This window comes from Bactrocera neohumeralis, chromosome 6 (assembly GCF_024586455.1).
Source record: "Bactrocera neohumeralis isolate Rockhampton chromosome 6, APGP_CSIRO_Bneo_wtdbg2-racon-allhic-juicebox.fasta_v2, whole genome shotgun sequence".
Classification (NCBI taxonomy): Eukaryota; Metazoa; Arthropoda; class Insecta; order Diptera; family Tephritidae; genus Bactrocera; species Bactrocera neohumeralis.
In genome coordinates this window covers 23536259-23551890 of record NC_065923.1, presented here as the reverse complement: position 1 = coordinate 23551890, position 15632 = coordinate 23536259, and the positions used below count along the sequence as shown (strand labels likewise).

At 33.8% G+C, this 15632-nt stretch overlaps 2 protein-coding genes across 10 annotated transcripts in view; one reads left to right on the top strand and one right to left on the bottom strand.

Moving 5' to 3' along the window:
• The window catches only part of LOC126761061 (protein furry), a 143820-nt gene that overhangs the window by 60227 nt on the left and 67961 nt on the right, over positions 1-15632 (top strand). The window lies entirely within an intron of this gene.
• LOC126761083 (G-protein coupled receptor daf-37) overlaps positions 1-15632 on the bottom strand; it is a 55980-nt gene that overhangs the window by 12078 nt on the left and 28270 nt on the right. Inside the window, exons 5-6 of the mRNA XM_050477011.1 lie at positions 8198-8316; positions 6044-6126 (exon numbers count right to left, since the gene is read on the bottom strand). Of these exons, the coding sequence (XP_050332968.1) occupies positions 6044-6126; positions 8198-8316 (202 nt within the window). The remainder of the gene's footprint in view (positions 1-6043; positions 6127-8197; positions 8317-15632) is intronic.

Below are 15632 nucleotides of genomic sequence, written 5' to 3'. Positions count from 1 at the left end.
TTTGCAATTTTAAAAACCATAAAAAATGATGTGTCATATTTTTAAGGCATTAACCACATACATATGTGAATTTAAGTGGCATAAGAATTTAATCCCTATATTTTCAACTGCTCAGGCTTAGTTAAAACGAACATATACTATAGTAGCTAAATACATATGGCTGTATGAAACAAAGCATGTAACTACTTTTTTGTTGTTATTTGCCGCTCTTCTTCCTCTTATATTTACATAAATTTCGTTATTTACTCTTTAAATCGGAAGATTTTCCTGTTTTTACTAACGGTAATGAATTTTGTAATATGTGCCATATTTACATGTGTATATGCATGTATATTTGTACATATGTATGTGTGGCATTGAGTAAATTTAATTTGTCTGTTCGTTGGTTTTGTTTACATTTATAGCTTAAACTAAACACTGCCTCGCTTGTTTAAAGGCGTGTCCCAAGGAAAGGGCTCGTTGCCGAAAAACACAGGATTTCACGTTTAACGGGGCCCTTACTTTTCATGTTTTATGTACGACGGTAACATTTGTAAACATAAAATATTTAATTATCCCATTTTTCCTGTGTTTTTTTATTATTTTTATTTGCTTTCTTTGTTTTTGCTTCGTAAACTCAAGCAACGGTAACAGTCTTCGCGCCGCCTGACACACCCACACACACACACAGGTGGTCTTAGTAAAACGATCCATTTGCGAATGACAAGCGGCCGACGCCGACGCTTTGCCAAATCACAAATTAACATGAACGTGGCGAAAATGGAAAACAAATATTTAATTAACTTTAAGAATAACAAACACGAATTTGCTGATAGAACGAAACCACCTCCTACACACACACATACTAAGAAATGCCTTAATATCACGGCTTTGTAATTAGGAATGATTGCTTTGCTTGGTCTCTTAAGATTCTTAATTTAATTGTGATTTTTGTAAACGACACTGTCAGCACTTCTTCTCCCTCGTGCTTGGCTGTTTAAAAGAAATGAAATTAATAACTCGGCACATTTGTTGATAATATTTTTCTAATTTTAGTTTTTGTATTATATTTTTATTTCATGTGATTCTGCTTAATTTGCAGTTAATTATCCTAAAAGCTTTTTAATCGCATTTAAACCCAAATCCTTTTATGTCTCCTGCTTGCCGACAAGTATCTAAGATATTTACTCAATTGTAGTGTGGGTTCACCCGAATATTTTCTGAAAGCATTCTGTTTTATATTTAATTTTTTATATCTACTAAATGCCCATATTTCAAGGGTTGAACGAATTAAACGCTGCTGACGTTAATCATATGAAATTTATATACGTACATTTAACCGTTATGCAGACATTTTTTAAAGTAGCAAATAATCAGGTTTTAGGTTTTTTTTATATGTTCACGAAAAGATGAGCTTCCCATTTCTCATAAATCATTCTTTTGATAATAATATTGACATACTGAATTTTTTTGTATCAATTTCACTTAACTTATATATATTTCAACAGGTGGCAACTTTTTTCAAAAATTTCCCATTCCAAAAACTCCTACAAGCCTCCTTAGCTGGATATAAAATAAAATTAAAATTATAAAATAAATAAAAAATCAAACAGGTAGCAACCCTTTAAAGGATATTCTAAATTTTAAACCCTTTGAAACCTCGTCAGTTTTATATCAATATTTTAAAATTTGATAATTTTGGATATGCAATAAATTTTATATAAGTGGCAACCCTTTAGGAAATATTTAAACTTTAAGCACGTTTAAACCTCTTCCTTTGATGCGCTTACTATGATGCTTTTTTACATTAATAGTTTTTTGTTGGTGGGAACCCTTCTCAAAAATATCTCTGACAGAAATTATTCTTGCCACTTTGTGTATGATGCCCATATTCAAATATTGAATATATTTGATCAATTTTACTTGATTATTTTTTTTTAAATGGCAACCTTTTAAAACTCTATCCCATTTACTTCTTTGTCTTTATACTTATGTATACACATACATATACATATGTATGTACATTTACTTGTCAAACTCCAGCTCAATATATTAATATTTCCTTATAATTTGTTATTATAAAATAAAAGCTAATAAGGTGGCAACTAAACTTTTTGAAAATATTCTTTACTGTAAGCCCTTCTAATATTTTTTCCTATAATATTTCTTTATTTACTGAGTTCTCGTAGTTTATTTTATTTTTAAACAGGTGGCAACGCTTTGAAAAAATTTAATCTACCTTAACCTTTCTTTAATCTGCTTAAATCGAGGTTAATATTATTCATTAACATTTTTATTATGCAAGAAATGAAAAAATTGTAAACAGGTGGCAACCATTTTGAAAATTTTCCAACTGTAAGTCATTTTAAACCTTTGCGATTTGATACTCATATTGTGGGGTTTATTTAAATTGTGAGGGTTTTGTCTTTTTTTATTTACAAACTAGTGGCAACCCTTCTTGCAAAAACATGCCTGACAAAAATTTATTCTTGCCAGCTTATGTTTGATGTTCTTATTTTTGTATATAATTTATTTTATTTATTTTATTGCAGAAAAGTTTTGAAAAGTTGGCAACCCTTTACGAAGATAGTTTCAACTATACGCTTATTTAAATCACTTTGCTTTGATGCTCCTATTGCAATAAGTCGAATAATAAACAAATAAATAAAATTAAAAGTAAAATTAATGTATTTTTCCTTGCTAAAGTAGTGGCAACAATGCAAAATAAAAATCTGTCTTGTTTTAAACAGGTGGCAACTTTTTTCAAAAAATTTAGCCAGCAGAAACTTCTCTTATTATTATATTATTTACTTTAATGTCAATTATATAATATTTCGTTATCATTTTTAATAAATAAAAAATTTTAAATAGGTGGCAATCATTTTGAAAATATTCTCAACTTAAAGCTTATTTTAGCATCTTCAGTTTGACACGCATATTATGGTGTTACTTTAATTTATGAAATTTTTTACAAACTGGTGGCAACATTTCCCAAAAATATTTCGGAAAAAAATTGTTGTTTGCCAGTTTGAGTTTAATTTCCATATTGTTATACATATCGTACTTGTAAGTTACTTTTGTATTGCATTGCATAAATTTTTCAATAGTCTGGCAACTCTTTACTGAATTATTAATTGCTTCAACTTTTAACCAATTTAAATCACTTTAGTTTGAAATCCATATTGTAATCATTCGAATATTGCTCTTATAAAATTTTTGTAATTTCATCATTTTAAATAAGTGGCAACACTGCTAAAAAATAAAATTGAAACTGTAAGCATCTTGTAACATTTCAGTTCGTTGTGCGCGTTATCTTAAATTTTTTGCCCTAAATTTTTTAAACATGTGGCAACCTTTTATCTTTTTCTTTGCAACCTTTTATCTTTTTACGCAACTTCCGTGTCCAAGAAGTTCGATTTCAAAAACTTGTCGAACATCAAGCTAAAATCACTTTTGGGTACAGCAGTGCGTATGAGTGACCTTTAAATATAATATTATGTTAAAACTCATATCACTCATACGCACTGTTGTTCACATGAAGAAACTCGGGTATAGTATTATTTTGATCAAATGCCTAGAAAAGGGATATAAATTACAAACGTTTTTATTTTTTTACAGCTTTGAATTCTATTATAATATTTAATGAGTTTTTGTGGTTCTTTTTGTTAACCTTGTAGCCTTTTCTCATCGTTAAAATCTTAAAGTTGCAAGCTTTGCATTAAATTATACAAAACTGCTTACCAGCTTCAGATACTCATAAATCATTGTCAACGCCCTGCAAGCCTATCTAAATCATTGGAATCTCTATGGAGAGTATTTTGTGGGCGGTTTTCATAACCAAAATTGAGGTTTCATTTGTCTACATTTGGACAGTTTAGAAGACTACAGAGAAAAAAAATTTTCTTCGCTGTGCATTCACTCCACCCAAGTGTATATGCTGTGTCAGCACTAATCGCGTACATGTACATATACACATGCATACACGTATCGAGTTCCGTTCTCGGTGCTGTTGGCAAAATAAACTTCGTACCGTCTTCGCGTTGCCTTGTGTGTGAGCGTGTGCTTTGGCAGATGCAAATGCGATTTTGCAATTATCTTCCGAAATTCGAGTACAATTCCCAGCGCATGCATACAAATTTACGTTAGCCTGCGGAAAATCAAATTGCGTGTCGTTAGTTCGCGATAGCTACAGCAACAGGTGCTTTGGAGATTTGGCTGCGCTTAGTCGTGCTTAAGAACGCTAAATTGTGTCGAATCGACTTGTCGACTGTATACATTCATATGTAATTATAGATATACTTACTTCTATCTAGTATTTGTTAGTAAGCAAAAACATAACGGCGTAGAGGTCGCATATAAATCGAAAGTAATAAAAATCTGTTAATATTGAAAAATTAACCAGTTCAACGGTGGAGTTTATGAAAAAAACTTTCCTCTTATAGTTAAAATGTTTTGACAATTTGTATTGAATATTTAATTTAAAAAATATTAGTTTTTTTTTATTTTCCTCTCTAAATATAAGACTTCAGAAAAATTGTTTCGAGATATTTTTGGAATTTGTGTAGATAATTTTAAAAATGGTCTAAACCTACGTATGCAGAGTGGCATATATTATAGCGGAGTCTCTTCATATGAAACACAGTGCGTATGAGTGATATGCATTTCTACATAGTTGAAATCACTCATACGCACTGTTGTACCCAAAAGAGGGGGTTAGCTTGAGCTTCGACAAGTTTTTGAAATCTAACTGGTTGGACACTATAGTTGAGTAAAAAACGAGCAGTTGCAACGAAAATGTTAGAAGGTTGCCACATGTTAAAAATATTTTTGATAAAAAATATTATTATAAGATAAATCACCCAGCAAACTGAAATGTTGCAGGAATTTTTTTTGCAGTGTTGCCACTCATTTAAAATGATGAAATTACATAAATCTTATAAGAAAGATAGCTTACTGGAACCATAAATATACTTTCAGTTATATTTAGTGCTCAGTGTCGGATAAATATTTATGCTCTTGCTAGTAAATTGTTAAGAGTGAGCAAAATATAAATTTAAGCTCATTTTTGTTTTATATTTTGATTTCAGCGCCAACTGTGGAATTTTCTGCTATGCCTTTTAAATTCATTTGACCTTCTAATGGCGTTCGAAATCTTTGCTCTGCAAATTCTAATAGCTCTTTCGTGCATATCTGCCACAACTGACTACGAGCAATAGTGTTCAACGTCCTTTGTGGTTTTGTGATTTCTGTTACTGAAGAATGAACCTCAGATTGGTTGGATACCTTCAGAAATGCGGCAAAAGTCTAAAAGGGTGCCACTATCTACCCGCGAAAATAAAAAAAAAGCTTCTATAAAATATAAAGTTAAAGTATTATTTTATTTTAATAATATTGTTAATATTACTTTAAGTAATATTTTATTTGGAGCTTTCATTTTTAAGCCTTTGAATACAGTTCTACTCTAAATGTGAACTACTTATCACTCTCACAATTAATAATAAAAGTGCAACTACAACTGTGAAAATGAAAAGATATTCTAATACAAAATTTAGCGCACTACAAAAAAGGTCTGGCTATTTTTTCCATAAAAACGTTACTTTTCAAGTTATATGCAGTCAAAGTTATAGGCCAAATGAGCTGAGCACTGAGTGATTTATGCATGCTGTGTTCCTCATACGACATGGTGTACTGCATGAATATAGCACACTCAATGCATAACTTTAACTACTAATAAGTTTTAAAGAAATATTTCTTTAGAAAAAAAAAACGATTAGATATTTTTGCAGAGCGCTAAATTTTTCATTAGAATATTCTCTCTTCAAATTGTTGGGCAATAACGGGTACCTTAATATGCATATATTTATGTGAGTACATATGTATGTACATATCTGTGCAGAGCTCTCACTTGTTGCTTGCAGCATTTGCACAGCATATAATGTTCGTATGTGTGTGTGTCAGCGCGTGCGCTACAATGAAATGCAATGAACTGTAAGGGAGTTGCACATTTCCGAACTGTCACAGTCACATTTCTTTGCGGTAATTAGAGGCAACAACATTTACTTACCTCTTGTCACTTGTGTGGTGCCTTCCCGCGGCGTTGTCGGCCACGCAAACCAACTATTTCTATACATGATGACTACTGCTTTGCTGCAAAAGAGAAGCACAGGAAATAGCAGAGGAAAAAAAAAATTAAAGAATGAAAAAATGCATGGAAAGCAAATCGAAGTGTAATCGTCTGTTCGAAAATTTAAGTAAATATGTAATTAAAGTGCAATTACAAATCGTCGGCGTGTGATTATGGCGAAGAATTATCAATTGAGATGTAATTTTTTAAATTTAACTACATTAGGGTGGTACATAAATATTAAAAAATATATATTTTTCTGCTATAGAGATTGTTTTTCTCCTCTGTAGAAGCTGTTTTGTGCGATAATGGCGAATAATTATCAGTTGACATGCAAATTTTTTAATTTAACTACATTAGGGTGGTACATAAATATGCAAAAATATGTCTTTTCTGCTATAGAGATTGGTTTTCTCCTATGTGGAAGCTCTTTTGTGTGATTATGGTGAAGAATTATCAATTTACATGCAAATTTTTTAATGTAACTACATTGGGGTGGTACATAAATATTAGAAAATATGTTCTTTTCTGCTGTAGGGATGGTTTTTCTGCTATGTAAGCTACATTTTAATTTTTAAATTTAGCTACATTAGGGTGGTACATATATATTGAAAAATATGTTTTTTTTGCTCTAAAAATATTGTTTTTCCCCTATGTATAAGCTCTTTTGTCATTGCATGACCAAAATCGATATTACTGCAGTAGAAGATGTATACATATGTACATATATAAAGTCAGGCCTCGATTGGAGACGGTTTGACTTATACATGACTTCGGTTAGGACTTCTACATGATGACTATGTAAATTATATTTTATTATAATTTTATTCATTTTGGAAAATCTACATATATATCGGTAGTGGAAAATTGCTCTCAGAAGCTTTTGAATTTTATCGAGTTTTTCGAGTATCAATACGAACTTCATCACACCCTAATCTTTCACTACTCTCAACATTTTTATGCCACTGTACCTGGCAACATCGACAAATAATTAGAGCTTAAGAAAATATGTTACAAAAATTTTATTACTTCATATAAGAACCACCCTAATATATTCATACTTATTTAATATGAAAATATAAATTATTTTGGATATATAAACTGGTTTTAGCAGTAAAAAATAATTATTTTAACTAAATGACAGACAAAAGTTCAATATTCTGGCCTTTTTTTTAATATTTCTTTATAACTTGAACGGATCTTCCGGCTGTTGGTCATCGCTACTGATTTTTGAAGACCATCTTCTCTGCCCAATTCCAGTTGCATAATGCATGTTCTAGCATAGTCAGTCTCATTTTTCCGTATATTGCTTTTCAACCCGTCAGTCGTCGCTGGTTTCTCAGCATATACCATTGGCTTGACAGACGCAAAAAGTTGTCTTAAAGAGTCGATACAAGTGAGCAATTCATAGATCCATTTCTCGATATAATACACGATCTACGAAAATTCATTGCCATAAATTGATGATTCCTGTCCTGGATGTGCCTTTGAGGTGGAAGCCACTACCGGTAGCATCTAATTCTGAATGCAATGGACATTGGTGAGCCACTTCCGGATTGACTCAGTGTTTGGGTTTAGTTAATTGTAGCACATTGGGTTAGATGTGTAGTAACTTTTTTTTGGAATAGAAGGGAACCCCTAAAGCCGCTTTTAGATTACACGCAATGCAAATCGCAATATACACTAAATTCGTAACCTCTAAGACAGCTAAGGCCTTCCTAGCTGATGAAGGTTTCACGGTGAAATGTCAGTTGACATTTCTACAAATAAATTTTCACGATTTTAAACTTTTCCTGTGTTTGTTTCTGCACATAAATGTCAAAAACATGTGTTTACTTTGACAGCCGGTGTGACAGTTATCACTCTAAGCAATTGCACACCACTACAAACGTAGTTTTCCCTGAAGAACATTCATGACACGCAATCAAATTTATGACACTGTACACTGCTTTCATGAAATGCCTTAATTTACATAATCACTGCCACGTTCCTTTGATCTTTTGTCATAATGCACATATACATATGTATGTAGGTGTATAATAAAGGTCATAAATTATATATAGCTATTAACGCCATGTGTATCTATTTACTCACCGAAAATTTTGACCACTAACACAATAAAGTATAAAATTTATGCCATAATTCGTGATGAAAAGCAGTTGAAAAACATATTGCCAGATTATTGTGACGTTCTTGTTGCTGGCTGTCTGCGTCTGTGAAAAGACAAAAATAACAAACAGTTTAGATGTAGTAGTGTAGGAAAATTTTCACCGAATATTATTAAAGAGAAATTAGCACTTAAATTATTTTACAGCATTGTATGATAGGCTGGATTAGGAGGCCAAAAGAAAACAGTGTTTGTCCAGCACCTGAAAACATTTTGAGCACGTCGTCACATATTTGTGCTGTGCTCTTTAATTAGGTGATCGAAGGCATATAAATAAGGAGGAAAATAGAAAGACAAAGATAGATATAGAGAGAAGGAAATAGAGAGACAAAGTAAATGTAGAAAAGGAGGAAGGTGAAACAGAGAGACAGAGACCAAAATATATAGAGATAGGGCGGTAGAGTCGAAGATAGTAGAGGCGAGGGAGTTGGAGAGACAGACATAGAGATGGAGACAAAGACAGGTAGAGGGGAGCGAGACTGAAGAATCACAAATAAAAAAGTGATAGAGGGAGATGGAGAGACACAGGGAATATACATAGATAAGAGGGAAGCAGATAAAGAGACTGAGACGAAAATAGATATAGACAAAGATAGATTGCAGAGAGGAAGCTATAGAGGTGAAGATATGTAGAGAGAGTGGCAAAGAAAGAATCGTTCCTTATAATTCGACTATTCTACGCCGGTAATTTGTGAGAAGTAAAGTACTAAATTATGGAGAGGATAGAAATTTGTGGGCCCAATTTATTATGTCTTCTAAGGAAGATGATACGATCCGATTTATTTATATTCATTTTCGGAACCTAAGCAAAACAATATTGCTAGAATTTCTCAATTAGAGATCGAGTTATAAATACCGTTATAATTCAAATGGAAGAAATGTAATCATTATTTAGTACCTAGTTTGTAGTGATCATATCCAATTAATGGAGAAACTACATTTGCCAATTTTTAATGCTGATGAGTTTCAAACTAGCCGCCCTGTTTGTGTTCCGAACCTACAGTCCTTTATTTAAAATAGGTCTAACAGCTCCGAGATGCGAAATTTTGCCTAAAATGGCCTTTGGCACAGTTCTACAGTTTTTATACACTTATAATATATTGCTACAGAGTATAATAGTTCCGTTCACCTAACGGTTGCGCTCCAAAGTAAACGGGACTTAAAAAAAAAAACAACAAAACAAATGGTTTTTTCGACAAAATCAATTTATTTTATTGAAAATAGTCTCCTTCTGCTTCAATACAGCTTTTTGCACGGTCCAAAAGCATGTCGAACAAGTGTTTTAGCTCGTTGGCCGGTATGGCCGCCAGTATGCCGGTGCAAGCCTTTTGAATGGCCTCTACGTCTGCATAACGCTTTCCTTTCATGGGCAAACGTATTTTTCCGAAAAGGAATAAGCTGCGCAGTCCCATATCAGGTGAATACGGGGAGTGGTTAATGGTTAAAATGGGATTTTTGGTCAAATAATCGTCCTTCGAATGTTGGATTCTGAGCAATTTTTGGTCGTCAGTCAATTTGTGCGAAACAAACCTTGCACACGCGATTTCGTAAGCCCAAATGTTCGGTAAAAATGTGATAAATCGAAGTTTTGGAGATGTTCAATTCCATTTCCATGAATTTGAGTGATGATTTCGACTGACTTTTGATGAATTCACGCACAGTTTCAATGGAATTTCCGTTGATCACGGATTTTGATTGGCCCACATGTTGATCGTCATTTATGTCCTCACGACCACTTTGAAAACGTTGAAACCACTCGTGCACTCTGCTACGGGATAGGCAATCATCGCCATAAACTTGTTTCATCAATTGAAACGTTTCGGTAAAAGTTTTACCAATTTTAAAACAAAATTTAATGTTGGCTCTTTGTTCGAAGCTCATTTTCGCACCGATAACACAAACATACTGACACTTAAAACTTCAAATAAGTGAAATGTCATAAAATTCTCACTGGACAATCGATAAAGATAGCAGATTCTAACGCATCAGTCGACATATAGATGGCGCCACCAGGGGGCGCTAGATTCAAAAAGTCCTGTTTACTTTGGAACCAACCTTGTGGTATATGTGTAATGATTTTCGTTGTTCTATCAAAACTCATGCCGAATATGTCGGTCAGTGTATGAGTTATATATAGAATCCGATCCTCTTGTTGACATTTTATACCTTAAGGTATTTCCTGCAAGTTGCAAGAGTGTAAAATGTTCGGTTGCACCCAAACTTCGCCTTCCTTTCTTTACTTGTTTTTTAATGATTTATATGTAAGGCCAGTATTGTCGTTCTGGCCAATAGGTATATTTCGCACGCGAACGTGTTTAGAAATTGATTTTCCCATTTCTCACTGTGAAACAAGAAATTAAACGAAATATTCCTAAAAAGTTTGGTTGTTGGGTGCGTGAGATAAGTGCATTAAACTTATTAAGGGCTTTGACCACGCCCATTTTTGAACTTTCAAGTCGCTAATACTCCTAAAGTTTTTTCAAACACCTTTAATTGTAGAATATCTAACATTCGGCTGCATTCCAACTCAGTCCCTATCACCAATACAATTAAAAACTTATTCTAAAGTTTATCTACAGTAAACTACCATAATAATAAGAATCAGCAACAGTTTGAGCACAACATGTGTTGCTTATGTCGCCAAGTTGTTGCCGCAAAAGTTTTGGAGTTAACATACTGACAAGCATTTATATGTTTATCCGCCAGTTGCGTGGCATTTCCATTTGCAGCAAGTGACGCAAGTGAGCGGCGCGGCGCTTTCTTCGTGCTTCTTCCGGCCGCATTCACATGTGTAAAATTATGAAATGAACAAACTAATTAAGAGTAATTACAAGCATATTTATGCAAGCAAATTAGAAAGTTCAAAGAGCAATTTGTGCATCCGTGTAGGTGCGCATTTGTGTGTGTATTATAAATGGGTGTTTTAGGTTGCTGTCGTTAATGTTAATTTCCTGCACAGCTGGCAACCATTTGTAGACTCCGATGACTTAAGTTCTTTCATTAAACATGTTGTTATCTGAGATCATATTAGTCAAAGGTCTCCATCCACTCATCCATTCTCAAATTTTGGTTTCTTTTCGGCAAAAGTTATAAGTTATTGCTATTTTCCATGATATGTGGACACATATTTGAAATTCTTCTTGCAATCTGGAAACTCATAATTTTATGGTAAAGTTTGACATTTTTGTGGGTATACATGTGTTGCTCACAGTAACTTAAAATATTCTGCTCGCCAAAAAGGTGGATTTATATTGCGAACATTTTTGCGTTATTATTTTTTGGAACTTTCGTCGAGGATAAACTCATCAAGAGTGCAAAGATGAACTTAATTAAATTTTTGATGTTGAAGCTCCATCGAGGACCAGTGTTTATCGATGGTATGTGAAATTCAATTGAAGTCGCAGATCACTCCAAGAGGAATTTCGCAGAGGTCGTCCAAAATCAGTTGTTGTTCCGGAAACTATTGATGCTGTGCGTAAACTAATATTGCAAGATCGTCATGTGATCTATCGTGAGATTGAGACAACTGCATTAGTGTGATCGGCACATATTCAATAATGCGTAAACTGTCATAAAAATTTATTCATGTGGGATCCAACACACAATTTGTTAATTGCTCAAAAAAAAAGGCTCGTGTCGATTGGTCGAGAGAAATGTTAACAATAAACGAAAGCGGTGCTTCAAAACACCTCTATGACATCGTTATAGGTGGTTTTACGCGTATGAACCCGAAAGTAAACAGCAGTCGCCTGTACGGATATTTTAAGATGAGCCGAATCCAACAAAAGTTGTTCACGCACAAGACACTTCCAAGCAAATGGTTGCCTGTTTTTGGGAACAACTGGACTTATTGTAACCATATCACTGAAACAACGCAGAAAAGTAAATTCTGAGTGATACAAAACTATTTGTGTGCGAGTTGTTTTCAAAGTCAAGAAAACCAACCGCCGAAGACGAATCACTCCTCACCACGACAAAGCGAGCTCTCGCATATCGATTGAAACAACTGCATTTTGAGCTCTAAAAAACATCAATTTGATGAGTCATCCTCCGTATTGTCCTGACTTCGCACCTAGTAACTTCTTCTTATTCCCATTCGTAAAAAAGAAACTAAGACGTCAATGTTTTTCGACACCTAAAGAGGCGGTCGATGCGTTCAAAAGACATTGTTTGGAGATAGTACAATTATTTTCTCGCTTTCAAAGTAATCCTCTTCAAATATAATATACAAGGTCTGTCGCAAAAGAAACAGAACTTTTTAAATATAACTGTTTCTGATGGCGCCACCTATTGGTGGGTATATGAAATAAAAAGTTTGATCTCTTGTTGACATTTCGTAAAAATTTTAAGACAATTGGATAACTACAATCGATGTTATCGATCAAAAAGTGACAGCAGCTTTTGATCATCGGTCGTAAAATGCAAAGAGCAAATATTAAATTTTGTTTTAAACTTGGGAAAACGTTTACTGAAACATTTCAAATGATGAAAAAAGTTTATGGTGATCAGTGCCTATCCCGTAGTAATGAGCATGAGTGGCTTAAGCGATTCGAAGAAGGTCGTGAGGACCTCTGTGACGATCAGAAGTCGGTCATCTTCAGAACTCAAAAATAAAGACAATGCTGATTTGTTTTTACGATTCCGAGGGTATTGTACACCGAGAGTTTGTCCGACCTGGCCAAACAAGGAAACAAGGAAACTACTTTGAATAAAAAAATATAACTTTTGAAAAATATTAATTTTTTGTTGTTTTTTTAACAGTCCTGTTTCTTTTGCGACAGACCTTGTACAAATACTTATGCCAACGATTTTTCCAATCCTCGAAACACTTTTCATAATAAGCACTTTTTTTGGGTTGGCCTTCAGCTCCTTCATCGAATTTTGTTTTATATTTTTGAAAAACTGGTCTCACGAAGCGGCAATTTCAGTTTGAGAACAAGAAAAATTTACACAAAGCTAATACGGTAGTTGATCGATGGTATTCATTGCGTTTTTGGCTTTAAAATGCGGTGACAATCGTGGCTCGATGCGATGGTGCATTATCATCGTGTAAAACTCATGAATTGTTCTTCCACAACTCCAATCCGTTTACGTGACAACATTTCGACAGATGTGTCAATGCGGCCAAATATAACTTCCTGTTGACCGTCGATACTTCCGGAATAAATTTATGATGCATCAAACCACGAATATCGAAAAAAACAATGAGCATCACCTTGATTTTTGAGCGGCTTTGGAGTGGTTGTTTTGGTTCATTCGCTCGTTTTTTCCATCCATTACGATGATTGTTGACTTGTTTGCATGTCAAACTCATAAACACATCGGCAGTTATAATGCTCTCCATAAATTCGCAGATCAAGCATGTCCAAAAAGACCTGTTTACGGTACTCTTTTTGAAAAAAAAATCAGCTTTACCAGGACGATCCGAGCAAGAACGCGTTTCATACCAAAAGTATTCACCAAAATCACTTGAACGGACTCGCGAAAGATGTCGAGCTCTCCTGCCATCTCTCTAACACTTGTCCGACAATTTTCGAGCACCATATCCTTCACCTTTTAAATACAAGTATTTTCATAAGTTGAAGAGGTTGAGCATCGTCCAGAACGAGGCATGCCTTCAACGATCTCTCGATCGTCTTTGGAGACATTGTACCAGTCCTAGGCTTGTGTGTTTAATAAAACTGGATCACCGTAAGCCTTTTCCAACAATTCCAGGTGCTTTTTTGCCACAATGCATAGTATGTGTTATATTTCAATGAAATTGAGAGAGTATTTATAGTTTGCTAAAAATTAACCAAATAGCTCTTGATCTTGGGCTAATGTTCATATTTTTAATGTAATGATTTCTGATGCTCTGGGTGACATTGCCTTGTATTCTATAATAAATTTGGCTACTTTGGGTTGAGTTTATATCACAAAACGATCTTTGCTTCTTCTTGTTACAATTCTTCTTTACTTGTTATAATTATTTTTGGTAATATTTGGAAATGCTGTACACTGTTTATATTACAATTATTACTATTGCAGTTTGTGGGTATATACTTTCTTGATAGTGATTAATTTACTGCTAAGAAAAACTGAATACTATATTTTTTACAAATAATTAATGCTATTCTTTTTATTTTTCTCTTTTCAGGTATAGTTTAATTACTTGGCGTTTCTCCCATGATGATATTTCATGCATATGTAGATTGACGTTTGATTTTGGTATGACAATTTTAATGTTACATTTATATTGAAAATATGGCTTTTGGTTTCTTCAAAAAAATTCAAGAGTACAGTGAGTAATTTACAGTTGTTTATTACATAACTTTTAGCATATAAATAAAAGCTGAGAATGTTTGGAGTGCAAATACAAAGAAAGGTACTAAAGCCTAATGCTACGAACAAATTGAAAGTGAATATGTTAGGAAACGTCAAAGGAGTGAGAAAAAGTTAAAATTAAGAAATTTACGCAGATTTTTTATGCGTTGGTCTTTTTAGTTTATTTTTTTTTTTTTTTCTCAACTCCTACCCTCTCAAATGTTTCTATTTGATGTAAAAATCACATCACGAAACACGAGCCCTTTTGAGAGGTCGCTTTTTTTTAAACATGAGCAAAATCCTTTGTTTATGATATATACATATGTGCTATATTTCTAATATTTAGCCTCCCGATTGTGCCCTTGCGTACTTCAAATTTGACATTTTTACAGTTTTGCAGTTAGCTACTCCTAGTAGGAACAAATTTGTTATTTCTTTTTGTGTTGTAGCTCAATCAATTAGACTCATAGCAATATAAAGAGTGATTTTAAACTACACGGTGTGTTCCAAAGTAAACAGGACTTTTTGAATTTATCGCCCCTGGTGGCGCCATCTATATGTCGATTGGTGCGTTAGAATCTGTTATCTTCATCGCTTGTCCAATGAGAATTTCATGACATTTCATCAATTAGAAGTGAAGTTATTGCGTTTTAAGTGTCAGTATGTTTGTGTTAGCGGTGCGAAAATGAGCTTCGAACAAAGAGCCAACATTAATATTTGTTTTAAAATTGGTAGAGCTTTTACCGAAACGTTTCAATGCTTTCAAAGTGATCGTGAGGACATAAATGACGATTGCTCTGAATCCAACATTTGAAGGACATCTTGTGACCGATTATTTGACCAAACATCACATTTTAACCATTAATCACTCCCCGTATTCACCTGATATTGCACCGTGCGACTTCTTCCTTTTCGGAAAAATGCGTTTGCCCATGAAACGAAAGCGTTATGCAGACGTAGAGGCCATACAAAAGGCTTGCACTGGCATACTGGCGGCCATACCGGCCAACGAGCTAAAACACTTGTTCGACATGCTTTTGGACCGTGCAAAAAGCTGTA